This window comes from Rhincodon typus, chromosome 7, assembly GCF_021869965.1.
Source record: "Rhincodon typus isolate 14 chromosome 7, sRhiTyp1.1, whole genome shotgun sequence".
Classification (NCBI taxonomy): domain Eukaryota; kingdom Metazoa; phylum Chordata; class Chondrichthyes; order Orectolobiformes; family Rhincodontidae; genus Rhincodon; species Rhincodon typus.
The window spans coordinates 43885080-43911156 of NC_063338.1; the positions used below are offsets into that span (position 1 = coordinate 43885080).

Sequence of the window (26077 nt, forward strand, 5' to 3'; positions counted from 1 at the left end):
CTGGAAATCCAAACACACACCACCTACTGATTCCCTTTTAACTCAAACAATTATAGCAAATTTGTCAAACAGGAATTCTCCTTTCTAAGACCGTGTTGACTCCATCTGATTGTATTATGCTTTTCTAAATCCTGTACTATTTCTTCCTTAATTTACTCTAGCGTTTTCCCAAAACAAGTGTTAGGCTAACTTATGTTTACTGCTTCCTGTCTTATAGAACATTAAACAATCCAGCACAGGTACAGGACCTTTGGCCCAACATATCTATGCTGATCATGGTCCCATGCTAAATTAATTCTGAAATAATGCTAATCCTGTAGTAAATGAGGACTGGTCATTTCATAAATTCTGTTCAAGGATCGGCAACCAAACGGCACAGACATAAACCAGTTCTAAGGAGCAATGGCAACGTGGGGAAAAGCACTCATGTAATGTAAGCATTTTTTTAGGACAATGTTTCCAAAACTTCTCTCCTCCTCCTCCTCCGCCCCCCCCCCCCCCCCCAACCCCCCAATTGGGACTCCGTTGTCAAGCCTGAAATGATCAGGTGAGCCCTAGGCTAGGAACTGTGATGCACTGGTTGAGTGTGTGTTGCAGGCAGGTTTGATCAAAACATCCAACATGGATCTTTGTTATCTAAAATTGAAGGATATCAGGGCTGTGGAAAGAAGATAGGAGAGGAAAGGTGGAAGTAGCACTAGGCGAATTTCTCCTTCAGAGAGCTAGCACAGACAAGATAGAATAGGAGGCCACCTAGTCCATACCTGTTTTGTGAATCTATAAGGAGCCACCAAACATGCCTCTACTGTAAATTCGTTGTAACAAAAAAAGTATTGAGGTTCAAGCAGAAGAGATATGACTAGATAGAGAAAAACTTTTCTCTATTGCAAGTGAATCATGAAGTAGAAATCGTCAGTTTAAAATAATTGGCAAAGATATGGAAACAAGACAAGATGTTTTTCATTCAGAATCTGGAATCCTCTACTTGGAAAAATTGGTACAAGCTGATTCCAACAATAAGCTCAAAAGTCATTTGGTCAGATACTTGAGGATGAGGCACTAGCAGGACAGACAAAAAGCAGGGGCAGGGATGGAAAGAAAAGCCAGCAGAGGCACAATGGGCTAAAAACGGGAACAGGAGTAGGCCATGCAGCCCTTCAAACGTGTTCTTCCATTCATCATGAGCAAGACTGATCATTCAACTCAGTACACCATTACTGCATTCTCCCCATACCCTTTGATCCCTTTAATCCTAAGAACTATATCTAACTCCTTGAAAACATTCAAATTTTTGGTCACAACCACTTTCTGTGGCAGAGAATTCCACAGGCTCGCCACTCTGTGTAAAGAAATTTCTCTTCATCTTGGTCTTAAATCCCATGTCCTTAATGTTATCCCTAGTTGAGGATTTATTGGTCATTGGGAACATCCTTCTTGCATTTAGCTTGTCTAGTTGGTGATTTTACGATCTATTGGAACCTTCCTGGAATCCACTGAGTTCTTGAAATGTTCAACCAGTCCCAATAGTTTGTCTAATACTTTGCCTGTTGTGATAGACTGTTACGTTTCTTCCCATTAGCACGTTGGTTAATTGATATCTTTGGATTGTTTACAGTGTCCTCCACTGTGAAGACCAATTCAAAGTATTGATTCAAAATATTTTTCATTTGTATGTTCCATGTTATCATCCCCCAGTTGCATCCTGAAATTGTCCCACATTCAATTTAGCTACTCTTTTATATCTGTAGAAGCTTTTTTAATTTGTTGCAAATTTATTTTTACAATCTCTTTTCTCCCCTTTTTCAGTAGTTTGCTGATTCCTGAAAAAAAAATCCCGATTCCCTGGCCTTTCACTAATTTAAGTTTAGATGCCTTAGTTTTTGACTGTATAACATAGAAGTGGGTGATTCAGTCCATCAAGTCTGCTTTGCCATTAAGTGAGAACATCACTGATCTGATCATCTTCAACTCACTTTCCTGACTTATCCCATAACCTTTGATTCCCTTCCTTCCTAAAAATTTATTCCTCTGCCAAGTGCGCTGAACGATCCAGGCTCAACTACCCTCTGCAGTGAAGAATTCCACAGATTTACTACCCTTATTTTTTCTTTAAATGGCTGACCCCTTATTCTGAAATTTGTTCTCTGGTCCTGGACACTCCTACAATGGGAAACAACTGTACTGCATTTATATTGAGAATCGGGTCCCCTAAGAATTTTTTTATTTTTTCAATAAGATCCTCTGTTATTTCTACAAAATCCTTCCAAATTTGGAATCAACCTAGTTAACCTTTGCTGGACTGTTTCCAATGCCAATAATATTTTTCCCTGGATCAGAGACAAAATGTGTTCACAGTATTCTAGGTGTGATATTCCTAGTGTCGTGTAGTTTGAGAAAGACTCCCTATATTTTACATTCCATTCCCTTTGAAATAAAGACCAACTGTTCATTTGCGTTGAACAGAACTTTAAGGTTTTTTTTAATGAATCATGCAGGAGGACCCCCAACTGCCTCTGTCTTGCAGCATTTTATGGACATTCCTTATTTAGAAAATATTCAATCATCTTCTCTTCTGCCAAAATACGTAACCTCTCCTTGGCAATTTTTTTTAAAATGACAGTGCTTCATCCTTGCCGTCATGTCTTTTTTGAATGGAATAAGTTTTTGTTGAGTGTTATGCTTAAATGTCTGACTGCTCGTTTACTGATCTTTGTTTTCCAGGCCTATTTTCTCAGCCTACTTTGGACAAATTTCTTATGCCTCTTTATTTGCTGTTATTCAAATTGTTCAGAGCAAATATCCAATATAATCCACTCCTATCAATATATTGGACAATTTTTGAGTTTTGGTTGGGCAAAGAAAATCCAAGATAGTCCTTGTTGCATCTCTTAGTGCGCTTTGATCTTGTCTAACACTCTGGTCCAAATATATTCCATTTGTTTGGCAAATTGACTTTTGGTTAGATTTGTGACAAAATTTAGCTTTTTTTAAGCTGATCAAACAGTTCGTACAAGTGGTCGAAATGCTTTTTCTGGGTTGACTGAACAAACTAAATTGTCAATGTAAACAGTGCAGTTCCATAGTTTTTCAATGACTTTGTTGGTTAACCCATGGAAAATTTCTGGTGCACTTTTCATTCCAAATCCATAGCTACATTGACCGAGTCCATCTGGTGTTGTCAGTAGAACATGCTAATATCCCTTCAAGTCAATTTTGATGACAGGTTATAATGTCTAGTTTTTGCAATGTAGTCCTAGGATTGTTGAATAAAATAACAGTCCACCTTGTTACATTAATTCTGCCATAATCAAGACAAAGCTTTGACATGTCTGGATTCAGTGCCATCACAATGGGTGAGCTTTAGGCACAATGCCTTGATTCATTGTCATTAAACCTAATCTTTTCCCTCTCAAGCAAACTCCCCTGGATTGAGACTGTAAGAATGTTATTTTACATGTAACACATCACCTACATCAGCATTATGTATAGCCAAAGATATTTTTTCCGGCTTATTTGCATAATGATTTATGACTTTGTCAATAGCCATTATAAGTCACTTTTATAGCTTTCTGGAAAATAGTGTAATAACCCCTCAAACTTTTTAAGCACCCCTGTGTTCTGATTACTGGCAGGTCAGCTTTTGAATGTTTGATTTCTTCTCCAGTTGTTCTGACTTTATTTGCACTCCCTATGTCTTTCACTACCATAAATACACTCTTTAATCACGATTCTCTTCCCTGTCGTAATGTATTCAACATATTAACATGAATAATTTCTGATTTTCCACGTCTGGAGTACTCTAAATAATTCGCATCATTTGAATTTCTTTTTGTCGTGGTCCAATGAACCTTGCATGTAATGGTTTCCCAGAGACCGGTAGTAATATTAATACCTTGTCACCAGCAACAACATTTTGAGCTTGGCCTTACTATCTCCTCTAGTTTTTATTGTTAGGTGAATGGTTTCCAACTGACATGCTTTGGTCAGTATCTCTAAAACTTGAAACATAGGTTGGAAGTGTAGCGTCTTGAGCTTTAGCTTATAAAGTTCTCCTCTAATCCAAAAGCAATCCTCAAGTCTTGTGTCCTTGTCAGTTCAAAAGGACTGAATTATGTGCTTATTAGGAGCGTCTCAAATGGCAAGTGGTGACAAGGGAATTCTTTTATCACAATCATATGAACATTGCTGACGGTAAGTTCAATCATGGTCTTCAAAGTTTACCATCTTTCCAATGCTGTTTGAGTTTGTGGAGGATAAGCTGAAGATGTAATTTTTTTTCTCAAACTATTCATTAAAATAAATGTTCCTGCTGTACAATCAGATCAAATTTGAAAATTTATTTGCTTGCCTAATGTCCTGGTTAAAAATTGTAATCACTTTTTGCAATAATTCTCCCCAAATGCACTGCTTCAGGAAATCTTGTCGATATGTCCTTATTTGTTAAAAGATACTGTTTTCCACTCGTACTTTTAGGTAGTGGTCCTAAACCATCTGTGTGAAGGCCTTGCTAAACCTTTTTGAAAGCTGTCCATAGAATTAAAGGCTCAGGATTATTAGAAAATTCTGGTCTACCCACCACCTGGCATATATGGCAAATCTGTTAAAATTTGACCACAACTTTGTAATCCTGGCCAATAAAAAAAGCTTTATTTTAGTTGGCAGATTGGCTGGGTATTAGGAAAACGCCATTAGAATTTTGTGAACCACTTCTGAATATTTTTGATACTCGGACTAATCTACCACTTGACTATTTCCCATTCCTCATTTCTGCTATACGAGGTGGCTTCATTTCTTGTTAATACAGTTTTTCAAATTGTAATACTCCAGGGGAGTTCTGAGTACAGGTAGTTCTCCTATATTGCGATGGTAACAGTAATGTTCTTACATAACCTCGCGCTATAGAAAATTGCCACCAAAAATTACATTAGGGATATTGCTATAGAATCTCGCTAAACCTGTACAGCAAAAAGTTTGCATTATCCGAAAGCATCCACTATCCGTCAATCACGTTACGGCCAATTCGCGTTAGTGAAACATGCATTAACTACCTGTAGTCATTTTGGTAGAGTTCTTTCAATTTAGGATCTGATTGTTGCAGGATGGGCTAAATCTGTCAGCTTTTTTTAAAATACATTTTCAAAAACTAACCAATGTCTGAATTTGCCAGTCATCTTTTTTTAGCCCCCTCATAGATTTCTCCCCTTCTTGTCTAATTCTACATGCCCAAGATCTAGTCACAGACATTCATGATATGAATCAGGTTGACCTCTTGTAACATTAGTTTCTTTTTAATTTTTAACAGTTGTTCCAGCACTCTTGAGGCCAATTTTTTAAACCGGTGAGGTTATTCTCCAAGATAAAATCGATTCCTTCTACAAGAATTTGTTGTGCTATCCAGTGCTAGCTTCTGCATGTACGAATTCACTCTACTCTGCGTTTACCAACCATCCTATTTTACACCAGTCTATACCTCCAATTAATATTTTCTCCTTCATTAACCCTTCTGGAACACTTTGGATTATTATTCAATGTCAGAAACTTACTTGCACCAGTGGGTCTCAATATTTGTTGGTTTTCTTCTTCAATTTTGAAGAATAAGGCAAAATCTCTGCCTTTTGAAGTGAAATGTGGAGTTACTAGTGGTCTGATTCTCTTCAATAGTTGAAGAATATTCTTGACCTGACTTATTTGTGCCTTAATAAATTGTAAGAAAACGTTTCCTTTGTACTAAATTTAATACTGATTTTCATTTCTTTATGCATTCTTTTCTGAGGATTTCCTGAACATTGCTACCACTTTAGTTTTCCTAATTCAGTTTCACTTCGCTTTTGATATGTACAGTTTTAATACAATGGGGGCATATTATTTTGCTTATTACTTTGTTTCTAGCCTTTCTCCTTTATTACTTCGGCAGACTTCCATTTGTTCCCTAAAACTCTCCATGAGCAGATATGTCTTCCATTTGCAGATTTTCTATTCCTCCAGATTCCCTGTGGATTCTCAAATGAACATCTCTGTACACAACTGTTTTAACTTCTTCTCTGATCTTTGAGGCTTGATGCTTACCTAAATAACCCTTAAGGTTTACTAGGATACTATTTCTGCATTCTTCCTTAGCCATGATTTCCCCTGTATTCTCAAAAGGGTTTCTCTTGCATATTCTGTAAATACTTGTTCTGGTTTCTTGGGGCATATTCATGAGTACTCAAGTTTTTATTAACAATTTCGTAGTCTGTAGAGCTTTCTTCTGATGGGTAGGCATAAACAGTCATAGTTGTACCTGCCAAAGCACTCTGCAACCTTATAATCCAAATATCTTTGGCCAGTTTATTTTGTCCAGCTGCCTTTTTACAAACATCTTTCAACTCTATCCTCTGTAAATGTAGGTACAAATCATGGGTTTCTGATGAAATCTTGCATCAGAATCAGAATTAGAATTTGGGCTACAACTACGACTTCTTGTTCTAAGCTTTTCTCTAGCCAAGACGCATTGTCTGATTGCCTTTTATCTCTTTTGAAGTTAAACTGTTTTAAATTCAATTTGTGTTTTCTGTCCTTGCATACTCCAGTTCAGTTTTTCATTTGCATATCTCTCTCCCTTTTTTCTCTTCCCTTTCCATTTCTTTGTTCCAGTTCAAATATTTTTATTTCTTTTTCTCCAAGTCAAGATTTTTTCATTTCTGCATGATTCCTAGCTAATTCTAGCAATGACACATGAAGTTCTTTCTTAGTCATTCTAAATGCTGGCTAATTAACTATCTCATCCTTAGGAGTTCTTGCTTTTATTTCTACCCTCAATTTATCTGTAAACTCTTAGTTTAGAATTAGTAAAATATTTCAAATAATCAAAATAATTGAAAGTCAATCCAGTCAATAAACTTCACTCTTGTTTAATAACTAGAAGCTTAATGTTTGGCTTTTCAAATAAATTCCAACCCTGCCAGATCACCCCACTTTATGTTCCCAGCTGATGGTAAAGTTGAACTTGTCGATTCCTGAAAGAAATCTAACTAGATAGATCATATATTTAATTTTTTGCAGTTTGGTAATATGGTGATTAGTTACCGAAACATTCACAAGCAGCTACAAATGTTCTTTGCTACCAGAAAATCAGCTCATATGATGAAGACAAGTACGTTGTGATTTTAGTTATAGAAGACATTTGGGAAAGGTCTTAAACCATGCAGCAAAACAAAGTTTCAACCTGTTTTCCAGCACTATCTGTTATGAGAGACTCCAATCTGAAGAAATTATCCTCCAGTCTGAACTTAAGTTTCTACTTAAATGACTTCCTTCCATTTTCTTTACTGTGGTTTGCCAGGACAATTTTACAATTCTTTCAACGTCTGCAGTCATTGACCTATTAGCAGTGGGCTTTGTTTGGTTCTAACTGCTTGTAGACTATAATCTCTCCTGGTTTGGAAATGGCACAGAAAATAGGTAGCTGGTTCCCCTGAACCAAACTGAAGAATTGTTCTCCTTCCCAGAGAAAAACTTCTGATCTGAACTGAACTGAGTTCTTGTGCTCTGAATTCAACAAACTTTATTCTGTTTACTCTGCCTGTCATAAACTCACTCGTCGAAACATCTTATCCATTGACAATTAAAGGGGTGTTCTCAGTCCCTTGATTGTAGTTACATGCTTCCTCAGCTGAGGTCGGGTCACCCATTCCAAAATAACTTTCAGACTTCTAAAAGAAAACAAACCTTTGCGGAACTGACCAAATCTCAGTGCCTCAGTTTTAAAATATAACTTTCAAAAATGATTGTCTCTTGTCCTAATTGCTTGAATTTTAAATCATGTTTGTTCTCTAACTTACCTGCAAAAGTGTATTCTCCATAATGCTGCTTCCATTTTCTTCTTTCTTTCTTGCTTTGCTTTCACTGAATTTTCTTTCTTTCACAATGCATTTTTCTTCTGTGCATTTTTGTGCATTCCCTTTTGTAATCACCTCACTATTGGTTTTATAAGGTCCCTGGAATTTCCTAAGTTTCTCTATTTCTCTTTACAGCCTCACTAGGCCTTTAAACCAAATTTCTGTCATCCCCTTCCTTATGTCTTCCTTTATTGACTTTTTTCCCCTTTATACCTATCTGCAGAACACTTCGGGATTTTTTTGGTTAAAGATACGATGCAATTCACAGCTCAGTGTCCTGTTCTGGAACTATTTTTGCTAGTTATTTTTCTGCTGGTCTCAAATTGTAGGATTGTCCTTGAATTCTAATTATAGGTTGTTAAAAGTAAAGCAGGTGGCTAAGACTGGTATTATAGAATGATTGCATAGGGCTAATCAAACTTGGGTTAAGTTGTCCGCATGTTACTATTGCAGTATAGAAAGTGTAAACCTGGTTCTTCAACAGCACTTTCCAAACACGTCTCTGCTATCTAAAGTAAAAGATACAAGGGAACACCATTACAACTCCATTCACACACTATCCCAACTTTGAATAGTGTCACTGTCAAAATCTTAGAATTGTTTCCCAGTTCACTGGGTAGATTGTTGTGAGTTTTATGCATTTTTGTTCCAGTTGATATGGAAATGAGAACTGTATCCATATTGGGCAAAAATTGTTTCAGTAAGAGTGCCATAAATTTTGGCTGTGCAATTAAACCATCTGGTGTGTTGACAGAGTTTTAATGGGTTTTAACTCCCTTGCATTAATTGCTGTGGTTCCCATAGATATGAAGGTTTAGTCGTTGTGGACATTGTCAGTGTCAGTGTTCTTTATTGGTTTTGATTTGGTGATTTTACTACCTTCACTGTTTGTTTGTTACTGTTTACCACTTGAACTTTTGCGCCAAAGATGTGGATGCTATCACTGGAATTTACTTTGGCTTGAAATTGGAGTCTGTTAATGTAGTTTGATTTTTAGACTTCAGACCACAGTTCTTCGTGTCTGTGAACCATAGAATCCCTACAGAGTGGAAAAAGGTCATTCAGCCCATCAAGTCCATACTTGCCCTAAAAAGAGCATCCTACCCAGACCCGGTCCCAGTCCCACCCCACCCTATCCCCATAACCCCACATTTACCATGGCTAACCCACCAAGCTTGCATTTTCCTGGACACTACACGGTAATTTAGCATGGCCAAACCACCTAAACTGCACATTTTTGGACTGAGGAAGGAAACCAGAGGAAACACATGGACATCGGGAAAATGTATAAACTCTATACAGTCACCTGAGGGTGGAATCAAACTGGAGTCCTTGGTGCTGTAAGACACAGTGTTACCATGCTACCTTACATCTACAATGATGTCAAAAATAAATATTTTCTCAAGGTTATTATAGAAATATGACAGGAGGCATAAATTGAGGCATGTAACTTAAGGGGTGCAAGACATTTGGGAAGGATAGAAAGCTAGGAAAAGGTGAAGGTTAGTTAATGGTATTAACACGAGAGAAAGATGATCTAAATTCGGGAAGTCAGGATTTGGAAACGGTTTGGATAGAAATGAGAGGCAAGATATCAACTTTAGGAGTAGTGTATAGGCTCCCTAGCAATAACCACATGGTATGGTGAAAATTTAATAATGGATAATCAGCAAATGTTGGAGAAATTAAGAAGGTATTTTGCGTCATTCTTCATTATAGAGAATGCAAGTAATATCTCCGACACCGTTGTAAATCAGGAAATGGAAAAGAGGGAATAACTCTGGATAATTAAAATCATTGGAAAAATGGTTGAGAAAATTGAGCTGCCTATTAACAGGTGCCTGGATTCGGATAGACTTCGTTTTAAGGTCTTCAAAGAAGTGGCTAAAGAGATTGTTGTGTTGGTTTAATTTTCCAAAACCACCTTGCTTTAGGATGGTCCCATTAGATTGAAAGATAGCAAATGTAACTTATTGATTCAGAAAGCAGAAACCTACAGGCCAGTTAGCTTAACATCTCTTGTGGGGAAAGTGTTTGTCATTTACAAAGAAGTAGCAAAAGCTGCAGCAGGACACTTGGAAAAGCTCAGGGTAATCAGAAAAAGTCAGCATGACTTTGTGAAAGGGAAATCATGTTTATCCAATCTTTGAGGAAGTAGCGTACTCTGGATAAAGGGGAATCAATGGATCTTGACTCCTTGCATTTGATGAAGTGCCACCTAAAAGGTTTTTGTGGACAATAAAAGCTCACTGTGTAAAAGGTAACACATTGACTTGAATGGAAGTTTGGATGACTAACAGGAAATAAAGTGGGCACAAATCGGTCATTTTCAGATTGGAAAAATACAATGTGTTGTCAGTTTAGTGTCTGTGGGATGTAAGGGATCTGAGGAGGTATAATCTGTTTTACTTTGGACTACACTTCAGCTGCAAGTTGAACTGTTGCAGTGCTAGTTCACAAGATTAGATGAGAAGTATGAAATCAGATTCGTGCATTTACAGTAACATTTTGGCAAAAATACAAAAGTATTAACTTACTTTCTTCATGATGCTGCCCTTGTTCTAGATAGTCATAAGACAGCAGGAGGCCTCTAAGCTCATTGAGTCCCAGCTGACTTTGTAGAGACTTCTGGTCAGTTTCATTCCCAATGCTCCCCCGCCGTCCTGCAGATTTATTTCTCTCAAGTGATCATCCATTTTCCATTTAAAATTATTGGTGTCTGCATGCTCCACCCATGTGTGTCAATCTGTTTCAAGTCATTACCACTCACCTGTTTTTTTTTTAAATCTTATTTCCTCACATTCTCCCTGCGTCACTTGCCCAAAAATGTAATCTGAGCCCTTAATCTTTGCACCATCAGTTAATGGAAATAGCTTACTATTTGCCTATCTACGTAAACTGGACATAACTAGGAGAATCTCTGTCAGATCATTCAGCTTTTAATCCTGCAACCTAACCTTGCAGCCAATCCCTCAAGCCCTAATTGATTTATATCCTGAGCAGATTCATTGCTATTTTTCTGATTCTTGAATTGCAACCATTTCATTTTGTGTTAGAAATGTTCAAGTTGCTCTGCACTTTTTGCTTTTCGGACCACTTCAAAGTGCATTAAGTAAACTAAGTCATGTGAATCTGGGATCCTATATAGACGAGATGGTGCAGGAATCTTGTACCATTCAAAGCTTCTGATGCAAGCCTAGCAGAGATGATTTTTTTTTTTTGCTGCCTTCTTACACGTCACAGTAGTTGCTGAATTCAACACTCAGAAGTCTGATTTGCAGCTTGCCATCATGAGATTTGAATGAGTGATCTCTATATTGCTATTCTGTAACTATAATCACTATTAAGTTTGTAACATTGATCTAAAGAACAAGTTTACATAACTAAAATAACTGAGTTAAAGTGCAAGAATTTTTATTGTAGAAAAGGACTTCAGCTGGATTGTGAAAGAAGAGGAACCTGCAGTCTGAGATGCTTATTTTAGTTCTTAATTGGATATGTCTTTCCAGATTGTTAACTTTAAACTCTGCTAAATTAGTCTAAGTTCTCTTTCATCTGTATCTGTGTAAATCACACATCTAAATATGCACTGTTCTTTTGTAGAATAACCATGCGTGTAGTCCAATTGTCTCATTGTACTGGAAATGTTATTCTGAGTGGAAACGGAGAAGATTCTGAGCAATATTCATTAATTACCAGAGACAATTAATCTTTATTATACTCATAATCTAAAATCTTTGCAGTTCATTTCTCCATGCATTTATTGACATTTGATTCACTTTACATATTGTATATGAACTTAGCTTGTGCAATCAGTAATCTGTTTTTAAATATATTTAAGTTTTTCAACAGTTGAACTTCTTGAATACCACTATGCACTTAATAATTAATGATTCAGATGAGGGGACTAAATGTAACATCTTCAAATTTGCAGACAACCCAAAGCTAGGTGGAACGGTGAATTCAGGAGGATGCAGAAATGCTTTATTGTGATTTGGGCAAGTTGGGCAAGATGAGTGGGCAAATGCATGGGAGATGAAGTATAATGTGGATAGATGTGAGGTTATCCATTTTTTGTAGCAAAAATAGGAAGGTGGATTATTATCTGAATGGTGATTTGATTGGGAATGGCAGAGGTACGATGACAACTGGGTGCCCTTGTACACCATTTGCTGAAAGTAAGAATGCAGATGCTGAAGAAGGCAAATGGTATGTTGGCCTTTATGGTAAGAAGATTAGAGTACAGGAACAGGGATGTAAGACCATAAGAAATATGAAAGGAATAGACAGTTTGGCGCCTCAAGTCTGCTCTGCTGCTTAGTAAGTTCATAGCTGATCCGACATTCCTCACGTCCACTTTCCTGCATTTTCCCATAACCCTGTATTCCCATATTGATCAAGAATCTATCTTAGCGTTTTATATATGTACACAAAAACTGTGCCCTCTCAGCTCTCAGTGGCACAGTTCCAAAGATGCTAAACCCTCAGAAGAAATTCCTCCTCATCTCAGTCTTAAATTGTACCCCTTTATTCTGAGATTATGCATTCTGTTTCTAGGCTCTGCCGTTGAGGGAAAACATCCTGTCAGCATTTACTCTGTCAGACCCCTGAAGAATCCAATAATATCTCGCTGCAATTGTACAAGGCCTTGGTGAGATAGATTTGGAACATTGTGTGTAGTTTTGGACTCCATATCTGAGGAAGGATTTTACCTTTGGTCATCTAATCTGGTTATAGGTGAAGTGAAATGAAGTTTTACCAGGCTGATTCCTAAGATGGTAGGACTCACATATGAAGAGAGACTGGATTGGTTAGGACTGTATTCATTGTTTAGAAGAATGACAGGGGGTATCATGGAAATATAAATTCTAACAAGACTAGAGAGGGTAAATGCTAGTAGGATGTTCCTGATGACTGAGAAATCCAGAATTATAGTTGATACAGGGTTGACTATTTAGGGCTGAGATGAGAAACTTCTTCACTGAGAGTGGTGAGCCTGTGGAACTTTCTGCCAGAGAAAGCAGTTGAGACCAAACATTGAATGTTTTTAAGGAAGAGTTGGGTATAGTTCTTTGGACTGAATGGAACAAAAGGTATGGAGAGAATTTGGGAACAAGGTATTGAGTTGAATGATCAGCCAGCTCCTATTGATTGACAGAGCTAGTTCAAAGGGCTGAATAGCCTACTCCTACTTGTATTTCTAAGTTTCTATGACTAGGAGTTCTTCCCAATACCCTGATGTGGACTCTCAAAATTTTACCTTACTGTTGTTCGATTTATTTTATTCTATATTATGTCAAATTTTTTGTGAGCTGTAATGGCATTGCGTGTTATTTTAATAGTTTCAAGATTTAAACCCATTTCTCAAACCAAGTGGGTTTTGTTCCTGGCTGTTTGTCTTTGCAGTTTTGGGGATTTTTAGCTGAGTGTTGGTTGGTAGGTACAGGAATTCCAAACCCTTGGTGGACCATGAGCATTTGATGGTGCTTTTAAGATGGGTTAATTTCTTTGGATGATCTCCGCTTGTTAAATGGTATTTCAGTGATCACTGCTGTCGTCGGGAGAGCTACTACTTGTGTTCAGTGAGGGTTGGGCTCACTGTCTCAAGTGAGATCAGTTTGAGAACAGTTTATGGGGGTGTTGTATGCACAGTTAAGTCATTGTGTACCATGTGAATGCTTGTTGTCATGTTTGGCTTAATTTTTCATGGGATATGGGTATTGCACATTCCTAGTTGCTTTTCAGAGAGTGGTGATGAGCTGCCGTTTTTAAACTACTACAGTCCTCACTATTCGGAGAGGAGTTCTAAGATTTTGACAGTGACTGAAGAACGGTGACACTGTTCAAATTTGGGCTAGTATGTGAATGGAGTGTGGAACTTGGATTTGTGGTGGTGTTCCCTTGTATCTTTTACTTCAGATGGCAGAGACGTGTTTGGAAAGTGCTGTTGAAGAATATTTGAGTTGCTGAATTCCATGTTGCAGGTTGTACACACTACATGGGTGCTGAAGGGAATGAATTTAAAGGTATTGGCTGAGTTGCCAATCAAGGCAGCTGCTTTGTCTTGGATACTGTTTAGCTCTGACAACAGAAAAGGCTTCAGCCATCCTGACTGGCAAATATCTCATCGCATTTCCCAATTGGGCCTTGTAGAAGGGAAATGAGAGGTAAGTTACTGGGTGCAGAATTCCTATCCTCTGACCTGTTCTTGTAGTTGCAGTATTAATACAGGAGATCCAGTCAGTTTCTGGCCAGTAGTGTTCCCCAAAATGTTGATGGGGAATATAAGCAGTATTAATGTCACTGAATGCCAAGGGGCAGTGGCTGCATTCTCTCTTGTTGAAGACGGTCTTTTCCTGACATCTGTATGATGCATATATTCTTGTTACATATATACATTTATCTGATGTCCAGGTTTTGTTGTGTCTGGACACTGACTACTTCAGTATCTGAAGAGACAAGAATAGTTCATAAGATATAGGGGCAGAATTAGGCCAGTCGGCCCATCGAAGTCTGCTCCTCCATTCAGTCGTGGCTGATATGCTCCTCACTCCTATTTTCCTGCCTTCTGTCCATAACCCTTCAATCAATTATCAATTAAAAATCTGTCTAAATTCTCTTTAAATTTACTTACTGTCCCAGCATCCACTGAACTTTGGGGTAGCGAATTCCATGGAATGGTGCTGAACATTGTGCAATCTCAGATTGTCGCTAGGAATCAGTTTCTCTCATCCAGGCTTCCATTGTTCAAGTGACTGATTTTAAAGCATTTCTTGGTGTAACTTGAGTTCATATCTGGGACCTCTTGTTGAATACCTCAGTTCATTGCCTTGATCCCCTGAAAATGGGGACAAAACATGCAACTTGATCTGCAGACATCATTGCCATTGATGGGTATTTGCAGATGCTACTCTGTCAGTGTTGAAACATGGAGGATAGATTGACATAAGTTAGGCAGCCACATTTGGCTGCCAGCTCAGGTTATGCCTAATCTTGGTTTCTCCGTAGTGGATGTAAGGAAAAATGTGACTTGACATAAAACATTTTTGTGACGACTTACAGGTTTTGTTTCTGGCAAACTATTTACTGCTTTGGGATGGACTGTACAGGATGGTCTCTGCTTGAATTTAATGAAGCCAACTAATTGTGTGTTGGGAGACTGAGCACAGTTTAGGAGACTGTTGTTTGATCATTTGCATTTGGAAAGTGCAGCTACACTTGCGTTTTATGTGGGGAGTCACATTGTTTATGTATCTCTACTTTGGTTGGAAATGAAATTTCTCTCTAAGGCTCACTTTAGAATTTCCTGTCAGGAAGAGCATTTATTTTACCTGATTGCAGATTAATTTTGTGCCACGAATTTGAAGCCACTTTTGGGGCTTTTTTTGTTCAATTTGCAATAATCAGGACTGAATTTAATCTATGTTCTGAAATAATCTGTTTTTTTATTTATCTCTGGATTCAACATTTGATAACTTTTTTGCTAATCGCGTTACTTCATTTTACAATTGATTTTCATAAATCAAGGCTGTTTAATCAAGATTATTCAGTGCTAGTAGTGGTTAATAGCTTTGCTGTTCTTCATCCAGCCTGCCTCCTTTATGACGCTTCAAAAACTTATCAAGATCCTTGGGTGTGTTGCATTGTATCCATGGCCAACTAATTTCGAAAGTAATCGTGCATTATGTTTGTTACTCCAAGTTCTAGTTTGAATGGGTTACCTAGTTTAGTTTTGAGTATTGTGAATCTTTGCGCAGGACCAAAGAAGACTTGCTTACTTTTGAGACCACGCATGGTATATTACGTGCAGTCTGGTTCCCCTTGCCTAAGGAATGAAATAGTTATTAGCATAGCTTGGAGAGAATGTGGACTATGCCGGTACATTTGAGTGTAGAAAAATGAGACAGTCTTATAGAAATGTATAATATTCTGACAGGGTTAGACAGAATAGATGCAAAAAGGATGTTTCCTTTGGCGGCCTAGAGTTAGGCACAGTTTGAGAATAAAGCATTTAATACTGAAATGAAGAGGAACTTCATCAGTGAAATTCTCCCCTGTATAGGGCTGTGCAAACTCTGTCATGAATTTATAAATGACTGAGACTGATAAGTTTCTAGATGCTAATAACATGAAGGGATCTTGGAACAGAGTGGGAAAATGGCATTTGAGGTAGCTGATAAGCCTTGATCTAGAAAGGCAGAGTAAGCTTAAGGGGCTGAATGGGCCTACTTCTATGCTGCTGTTCCCGTATTCTTGTGTTTATCTTTGCAGTATATCCTGTAAAATTTTAGGCTAACTGTGCATTCATGCACAAGGTGTGCAAACTCCTTTGTTTACAGCTTTGCTATTGAATGACCCATTTTGACCTACAAACAGCAACCACAGCAATAGGAATGGAGCTCCTTCTTTCTGCTTTTGAGACCTCTACTGCATTATGATTTGGTTCATTTTCTTTACAAAGAGCAAAACTATCCCATGTTGCTGAAGGTCCTTTAAAACTTTGGTTCGTTATCAAGATCCCATATGTTTGGCAGAAAGTTGTTGGAAGTGGTCATTTCCAGTAGCCCTTCAGTTTTCTCTATAAACCTGTGTAGTGAAATCTGACTCCTGAAATAAATGGCAATGATGTGCTACCAGTTAAGCTTACAAATATGTATTAAAGGAAAATAGCCAAGCTATCAATTTATTTTACTATGGTATAATCAATAACTTCGGAATGCGAATATGTTTAAAAGAATTGTTTCCGTAATGCAATAGTTTTGTTTTGTATTAGATGGGTAGTATCAATGCACATATCCTTGTTTTGAGTTCCCACAATCTCCTAGCCTTTTGGCAATTCATACTTTAAGATTTGTTACTATGTGCTCGTGTATGCACTAAGTTACTTGGCTACGACTGTGAATGTATTGAGGCTATACTTAATGTTCCAAGATTTCAACTTGAATTGACCATTTTTCTGAATGCAGTGGTTATTTTGAAAACACTGAAGATTACAGGGTAAGAAGAATTTACACAAGTTCTCCATAAGTCTTGATTACATATTTACAATAAGAAAATTAGTTTCTTTCTGAAACTTGATGCTTCTTTATTTTATGGCATTGCTTGCCATTGTTAAGAAAATTAATATACTATAAAAACACCAGATTTTGAAAATACTTTGAATATTATTCCCTAAACTAAGTCATAATGCATTCTTTATAGTTGCATTTTAGTCTTTTACTGTATATTGTGGCACAATGTTGGAAAGGGTTAAGTAGTCTTGTGGTTTGAAGTGAAAATTGAATATGCTCTTACTGATTCTAGGTGTACATATAAAAGAAGAAGAGGATGATTCGGAATCCTGGCAGTTAGCATCACAACCTTCTACAGTCACTAATGTGGGAACTACAACCGTCCTTGGTTCCAGTGATTTAGCACAAGTGTCTGTGAACCTGGGTGAGGAAGGCAATGATCAGCAGTATCAACCAGGGAAACGACTCCGTCGAGTAGCATGTACTTGTCCTAACTGCAAGGATGTTTTGGGAAGGTATGTTTTTGTTTAGTGTAAATTAAATCAGTTGAAGTATTAAAAGCTCGCAAGGAGAATTTAAACTAACTTTTCTGGCAGATGGGAGCTTGAGGAAGTATTCGATTAAGTGAGAAACAAAAGCTGGTTATGGTAGATGAAGAGGTAGTAAATGAAAGTGGAAGGCCACAGAAACAAATGCCAAAAATCAAAGTGTGAAAATACAGAATAATGTTTAAAAAGGCTGTGAATTAAAGGTGCTCTGTCTGAATGTCGGTTGCATTCTGGAGAAAGTAAATGAATTGATAGCACAAGTAGAAGTATGTGACTATGATACATTTGCAGGGCTGGGAACCAAATGTTTATCATTTAGGTAGACAGAAAAAATGAAAAGGAGGTGGGATAGTGCTGATGAAGGATAGGGTCAATATATCGGAGAGGATCTTGAATTGCAATAACAAGACAATAACAAATTGCAATCTATTTGGCTGGAACTAAAAAACAACAAGGGCAAAAACATTGACAGGAGTTGTTTTAGACCACCAAACACCAGTTAAAAACTTAAGGTGCATGTAACCAGAGTAATTCATTAATCATGGGTGACTCCATTCTGTTCAAATTCCCTTGGAGTCTCATTGAACCTTTCTCTACACATTCCCACACAGCTTTGTGTCATCTGCAAACTGGAAATATATTTGTCCCCATAACCAAAGCATACACTAGACTGGGTAAGCCTAATGAACACCAATGCTGTGGAGGATGGATCCTTGGAATGTGTCCAAGATGGTTTCCAGAGCAGTATGTTGAGGAACCAATGGGAGAACCGACTATTCTAGATCTAATATTATGCACTGAAAAGGGGTTAATTAATAAACTTGTTATTTAGAAAGTTTATGCAGTGAATGATCATGTGATGGAAATTTCCAGTTACATTTGTAAACAATATAATCTATCTGAAGTCAGGATCTTGAATCTAAAAAAGGGAACTATATAGTGACAGGCAAATAGACAGGGTGAGGAATGAATATATGGTTTAGAATAAATATACATTGTTTTAAGATAAAACCCAACACGAAAATTAATTTATTATGGCTAACAAAGGAAGTTACAGATTGTGTTAGATAAAAAGAGGAGGCTTCGAAAACTTACTTTAAAAAGTAGTAAGGCTAGTGATTGGGAGTATTTTAGAATTCAGCAAAGGAGGACCACAAAACTGGTAAAAGGAAAATAGAATATAAATGTAAAATGGCAAGAAACATAGTGTAAAAGTTTCCATAGATATGTAAAAAGATAAATGTGGGTCCATTGCAGACAGAGACCGTAGAGTTCATAAAGGGAAATGGTAGAGAAGCTAAATATTTTGTGCCTCTCGTAGGGGAAAGATGCAACAAGTCTACCAAAAATACTTTAGATCCAAGGGAGTGGTGGGAATGGGGAACATAAAGACATGAATATTAGTTTAATTGGTCCACTACAACTGAAAGTTGACAAATTCCTGAGACCTGATTTACACCCCTTAGTGCTAGAAGAGGTAGCTATAGAGATAGTTCATGCTTTGATTATCTTTTGAAAATTCTATAGATTCTGGAATTGCCGATAGGTTGGAATGTTGCAAATGTAACCCAGTTTGTTATGAGGAAGTGAGAAAACGAGGAGCTGTTTTGATTTATTAGCGTGACCTCTGTGGTAAGGGAATATATTACAGTCTATTCTAATGGATGTGATAACTGTGCTTAGAAAGTAATTGTGATTTGAGAGAATTAAGAGGATTCATAAAAGGAAAATCATGTTTGGCATAATTGATTTTTTTTTTTAAATTACAAAACTATTTGTAGCGTACATAAAGATGAATCAATGGATGTGGTACTCAGTTTTAGAAGGTTTCCAGTAAGGTCCCATACAAAAAACAAAATTAGATCGTATGGCATGGGGTAATATCGTGATGTGGATTGAGGTTTAATTAATGGGAACAAAGTAGAAAGTGAGAATAAGTGGGATTGGCAGTTTGTGACCACAACGATCAGTGTTTGGATCCACATGTTCAAAATTCAAATCAATGATTTGGTTAAGAGGACAAATGTATTTCCAGTTTGCAGATGACACAAAGCTAGGTGGGAATGTGTAGAGGAAGGTTCAATGAGACTTCACGAGAATTTGAACATGCTAAATTAATGGGCATGAAATGGCAGATGGAATAAAATGTGGATAAGTGTGAGGTTATCAATTTTGTAAGGAAAAGGGGAGGTGCAGAATATTTCTTCAATGATGAGAGCCTGTGAAGAGTTGATGTCCAAAGGAAACTTGGCATCCTTGTTCATAAGCTCCTGAACAGAGAAGCAACAATATGTTAGCCTTTTATGGTGAGAGAATTTGCGGAGAGGAGTAAAAATGTTTTACTTCTACTATATCGAACTTTGAGCCTCGGCATTGTACAGTGTTTTTTCCGTTACCTAAGGAAGGATGTGCTTTCCGTGGAGAGAGTACAATGAGGGCTCACCAGACTAATTACTCGGGTGGCTAGAGACTCCTGTGAGAAGAGATTGGAGGAAACTCTGCCTGTATTTTCAATACTTTTGAAGAATTAGGTGTGAGCTCATTGAAACTCACTGTTCATACTACAGAGTAGACAAAGAACGGACGTTCCCTTGGAATCTAGAACCATGCAACAGTATCGGAATAAACAGCAAGTTGTTTAGAACTGACGTGAGGAATTTCTGAAGAAGGGTCTAGGCCCGAAACGTCAGCCTTTCTGCTCCTATGATGCTGCTTGGCCTGCTGTGTTCATCCAGCTCTGCACCTTGTTGTCTCGGATTCTCCAGCATCTGCAGTTCCTACTATCTCTGAGGAATTTCTTTACTCTGTGCATTGTGAATCTTCGGAATTCTCTGCTCCAGGGGACTGTGGAAGCTTTGTAATAGAGTATGTTTTATACAGATTAATGGCCGCCAAGGGCGGCATGATGGAACAACGGTTACTACCGCTGTCTCACAGCACCAGAGACCCAGGCTCAATTCCAGCCTTGGCCAACTGTCTGCGTGGAGCTTGCATGTTCTCCCTTTGTCTGCGTTGGTTTCCTTCCACAAACCAAAAGTGTGAATTGGCTAAATTGCCTGTAGTGCCCAAGGATGTGCAGGCTAGGTGGATTTGCCATGGTAAAAGGGGGAGGGGGTATGGGGATATGATGGTGGGCTGAATAACCTGCTTCTGCCATGTTTATTGGCAAACAAATTGCGCATTAATTATATTTTTCTCCCAATACTTCTACAAAGCAAAATATGAAGACCATTTCCAAATGCAGCTTTAACAGAATGAAAATGTCACATTCTGGAAACAGCTACATAAAACTGTTCATGTGTGGTGACAGACCGAGGAATTTAACTGGAAACTTTGTTAGAAGTCTGGCTTTCTGATTTTGTTTATAGTTATTGAATGTGTAAGTATGATTAGGAGTCAGTTTCCCCTGATTTGAAAAGTCAGGTTTGTGTTTGGTCAGGTTAGTAATATTTGTGGAGTCAGCACACTTTCTTTCCTTGAAATCTGTTTGTTTTGGCATCTATCATTGGTAATTAGGAAGCAGTTTTCTCCAATCTTGTTCCATTATACAGCCATAAGAACATATGAAATAGCAGCCGAAATAAGCCATTTGTCCCTTGGAGCCTGCTGCACCGTTCAATAAGATCACATCCAATCTGTTTGTGTAGATTCTGTAACATGATGACCTTTTATTCCCTAGTCTAACAAAGGGAATTGATCTCCCTCCACCTTGATATTCAATTACTTCACCTCCACTACCTTGTGCAATCAAGTGTTATCAAGTTGCGCAATCCTGTGAGAGAAAAATAAATTGCCTTCATCTCTGCCTAGAAGGGAGATCCTTAATTTTAAAGTATCTCCTAGTTCTGGACTGAATCCACAAAAGGAAACATGCTTTCCACATCCACCTTGTCAAGATTATTCAGGATCTTTACACTTCAACCATGTCACCCCTTGCTCTTCAAAGCTGCAATGGAAACAAGCTCAGCTTCTCTGATCTTTCCTTGTAAGATAACTCGCTCATTCCACATATCAAGCCATTAACCTCTGAACTGCCTCAAGCGCACTTGCATCCTTCACTAAATAAGGAGACCAAAATTATGCACAGTATTCGAGATGTGGTCTCAGCAATCCCCAGTATAACTGAAGGATAATATTTTTACGTTCCATTCCTCTTCTAATAAAGATTAGCATCTGTTAGCATTCTTAGTCACTTTGCTAGGCCAACATGCTAATGTTTTATGACTTGTACCACTCAAACACCTGTATTCCTCTGCACCTTGGAATCTATAGTCATTCTGTTTAAATAATACTCTGCCTTATTTTATTTTTGCCAAAGTGAACAACTTCACATTTTCTCAATTATACTTGGTCTGCCAGATTTTTGCCTACTCACTCAACTTATCTATATCAGTCTGGATCTTGGTCATCTTCACAGTATATTTTCCAACCTATTTGGTGTCATCTGAGACATTGGCCAGTAAGTCTTGTATCCCCCTCATTTAAGACATCTGTATTAATTGTAAAGTTGAAGGCCCAGCACAGATTCCTGCAGGACCCCATTTATCAGATACTGCTAATCTGAGTTAATTCATTTTTGTTAAACCAGTCAGCGAATCATCTCTCCATGCTTCTGTTTGTGCAACAACCTTTTTATGTGAAGCCTTATCAAATCTGTGGAAACCCAAGTATGTCTATGAACTCCCCAGAATCCAAAGAATTCCGATAAATGATTTAACGCAATTTCCCTTTCACAAAACTATATAGATACTTCCCAAATGCATTGTTTTTCCAGGTACCCAGTTACAATCTTAATGATCGATTCTGAGACCTTCCCCATGATACATGTTAAGCTAACTGGCATATATTCTCCTATTTTCTGCCTTCTTCCCTTGAATAGAGAGATTATATTTGTTCTTTTCTAGCGTAATGGAACTTTTCCTGATCTAATGAATTTTGGGAAATTATCATCAATTGAATAGCCTCCTGTTTAAAACTCTAGAATAAAATCCATCAGGCCTGGGGGGTTTACCAATCCCGCATGCTTCATTAGTTTGCTTAGTATGGCTTCACTGCTGATGTGTAATTTCAATGGGTTCCTCTCTTCCTTCAGTCTCTTGATTTTACAGGCATTAGTGAGATATTAAAATATTTACTGTATCTAGCACTTTCTTTTTTCACTACCACTTTCTTCATACTATTAACTCCATATTCTCCTGTTGTTATAGAGAACCAACACACTCTACTTTTTACCTTTTTAGATACCTGTAGAAACTTGCTATCTAGTTTTACATTCCAACTAATCTTCTCCTAATATTCTCATTTATATGTCCAGATTAACCTTCTAATTATTTTGTCATTCTTTCTGGAGGTCTGAATTCAACTACTCCTCCTCGGGTCTGTGACAAACTGCAACTATGACTCCAAAGGCTGTTGCCAGGCACCTTTTCAATCCATAAATACTTGGTGCCAACTTACCTCTCAAAAGTGTCCAGTAAAAGTTACGTGACCTGTTGTGACAGATAAGTTGATATATCACAGTTCTACTTCTAACCTTTTTGGGTGTGGGCAAAAAAAGGCCTGGAACATTATCTGCAGTACAGTTTCTAAATGTCCATTTTTCTAGCCTATATTCCAAAAAAAATTAGCCTTTACAATGTGATTCGGCAAGACCAGCAACATACCTCTGTTAATCGATGGTGTTTACATGCCGAAACACACTATCTGTTTTGTTAGAGTTTAGTTTCATGCTAGAATGAAGAATAGTTCTGTCCTAGCAGCAGAATTGGATTTTTTTATGTGCTGAAGGACTGTTTTCCTAGAAACAAATATTAACTTTTTGATCCATCAAGCTTGGTCTGCCATTCAATACGATCATCATTGATCTGCTGTCAAAGTCATATTCCTGACCCCTCTCCATACTCCTTAAAATGTTTAAGGAATACAGGTTCTCAGAACTGAAAGGTGGTTTGGGCCATCAGAACATGAAAGCAACTTTAAAACTGTTTCAGCAGTCTGAGGGGAAAACTGGAATGAATCCAGTAAGTGAGATATTAAAGTGTCAAATAGGAATGATTGTTCTCTGGAATGAGTATTGGAAAAGGATATTGCTGGGAAAATGGTTGGATCTGTGTTTTTTGATAAGATCTTTTCACGTTGCCTGTGTATTTCGTTTGTGTAAGCCAATAAACTTGAGTTAAAAGAACCGTGGCAGCTTCAGGTGAATATGTTCAATAACTAGCCACCACAGTAATCAACTGCAAAAACAACACTTACGATGTATCAACTTTCTGAAGAAGGGTCCTGACCCGAAACGTCAGCTTTCCTGTTCCTCTGATGCTGCCTGGCCTGCTATGTTCCTCCAGCTCCGCACTTTATCTATTATTAACTTACGATCTATCAAACAAGGTTTCATTCTGGAATCCAACTTGTCCAGTATTGCCATCAACTAGGATCACAACACTTGTTAATTTCACTTTAGACCATAAGATATAGGAGCAGAATTAGGCCATTCAGCTCATCAGTTCTGCTCCGCCATTCAATGATGGCTGATATGTTTCTCAACCCCATTCTCCTGCCTTCTCCCTGTAACCCTCGGTCCCCTTACTAATCAAGAACCTACCTATCTCCTATCTTAAATACAATCAATAACTTGGCCTTCGTAGCCCGTTGCCACAATGAGTTCCACAGAATCACCACCCTCTGGCTGAAAAAAATCCTTCTCATCTCAGTTCTAAAGGGTCATCCCTTCAGCCGGGGTCTGTGTTCCTGGGTCCTAATCTCTCCCAGTCGTGCAAACATCTTCTCCACGTCCACTCTATCCAAGCCTGTCAGTATCCTGTAAGTTTCAATAGGAATTGTTCCCCCGCTCTGCCCCCATCCTCTAAACTCAATCGAGTATAGACCCAGAGTCCTCAACCACTCATCATATGATGAGCCCTTCATTCCTGGGATTATTCTTGTAAACGTCCTCTGGATCACCTCCAATGCCAGCACATCTTTTCTTGGGTACAAGTCCCTAAACTGCTAACAATATTCCAAATATGGTCTGATCAGAGTCTTATACAGCCTCATCAATACATCTCTGCTCTTGTTTTCTAGCCATCGTGAAATAAATGCCAACATTGCATTTGCCTTCCTAACTGCCAACTGAACCTGCATGATAACCTTAAGAAAATTCTGAACTAGGCTCCCAAGTCCCTTTGCACGGAAGACTTCTGAAGCCTTTCCCATTTAGAAAATAGTCTATGCCTCCATTCTTCTAACCAAAATGTATACCCTGTCACTTTGCCACATTGTTTTCCACCTGCCAATTCTTGCTACTTGCCCACATGTCCAAGTCTATCTGCAGGTTAAAAAGCAAATGTGCCATTTACCCCGCAGCGAGAAAAGTAGAGACTATGCCTATCAAAATGCATGGCAAAATTGCATCTCCTTTGATGTACAAGTGTTGTAAACAAAATGTTCTTTTTTCACGTAAAATCATTGAAAAAGGATTTTTTTTTTATTTTTCCTTTTATAGACAGTGTATAAGGTCTCTTCGCAATTGTATTTTGATTATGGTTATTTCTTTTCCTTCAACATTCTTTTGTTTCAACATTTTGAAAAAAGAAGCCAATCTTAATCAAAATGCATGCTGACATTTGATTTTCTTGTAAACTTGAGCTGTTGTAATTTTAAAATTCCTGAATGTGATGTACTGAATGCAAATCAGCTGTTTTTTAATATATGTTTAAAACATTAACTCCCTGCCTGCTTAAACTTATTTCATGATAATTGATCGGTACTTCCCAAAATTTTTTTCTTGCTTAACTAATTCCGAGTTGTCTTTAAGAAAATGGTGGTAAACTGCTGCAGCCCATGTGCTGTAAGTAAACTCACAATGCAGTTAGGGAAGAAATTCAAGGCAAGGGGAACTTGGGTGGGCTTCATCAGCCAAGCAGGATGATGAAGGGGTTGTGGAGTGTGGCGAACAGTTTAAACGGCAAATTTTTAATCTAGGTTGGGGATAAAGGTCCTCCCATATCACAGGCTTTTTATTTGCAACAGCCATCTGGCCTCAGATGTGGCTGTTAGGTGGTTCCCACTATTAGCAGAAGACAATTTAAAGGAGTCTTGCATAGGTCAGCATTCACTCAAGCTTCTTAGCAGCCATAGCGTTGCATTGAAAATAGGAGCAGGAGGAGGCCTCCAATATTTCCACTCAGTATTTCTGGATGATGATTACAGAAAAATTTGGCCTTGTCTTTTGCACTGTGTTGGACTTCCCATCATTGAGATGAGGATATTTGTGAAGCTGCTGCCTCTACTTGTTTAAATTGTCTGCTACCATTCACAACTGGATATGACGTGACTGCAAAGCTTTGATCTGATGCATTGGTTGTGTTAATGTTTTAGATTGTTCTGTATCCATTTTAAATTGCTGATCACATCATCCTCTTTTTTTCAACATTGTTTGGCTTTGTTGTTCTTTGCATAAGTGGACTCTCTGTCTGGCAAGGCTTCTCTTCCCACACTTGCATCACCATGTCCAACATCCGCCAAAAATCTATCTTTTCCCTTGCTGTTTGTCCTACTTGCTGGCCAATGCTGAATGCATTTGTTGATATGAAGTCAGCTTCTTCATCTATGCTGGTAAATTCCAGATCTTTCAACCCATCTT

General features: G+C 38.0%; 1 protein-coding gene across 2 annotated transcripts in view; it reads left to right on the top strand.

Annotated features, from left to right (window-relative positions):
- The window catches only part of LOC109936839 (transcription factor Sp3-like), a 53822-nt gene that overhangs the window by 18466 nt on the left and 9279 nt on the right, over positions 1-26077 (top strand). For both annotated transcript variants that reach the window (XM_048599458.1, XM_048599459.1), the window contains one exon: positions 17181-17403. In XM_048599458.1, coding sequence (XP_048455415.1) covers positions 17181-17403 — 223 coding nt within the window. The remainder of the gene's footprint in view (positions 1-17180; positions 17404-26077) is intronic.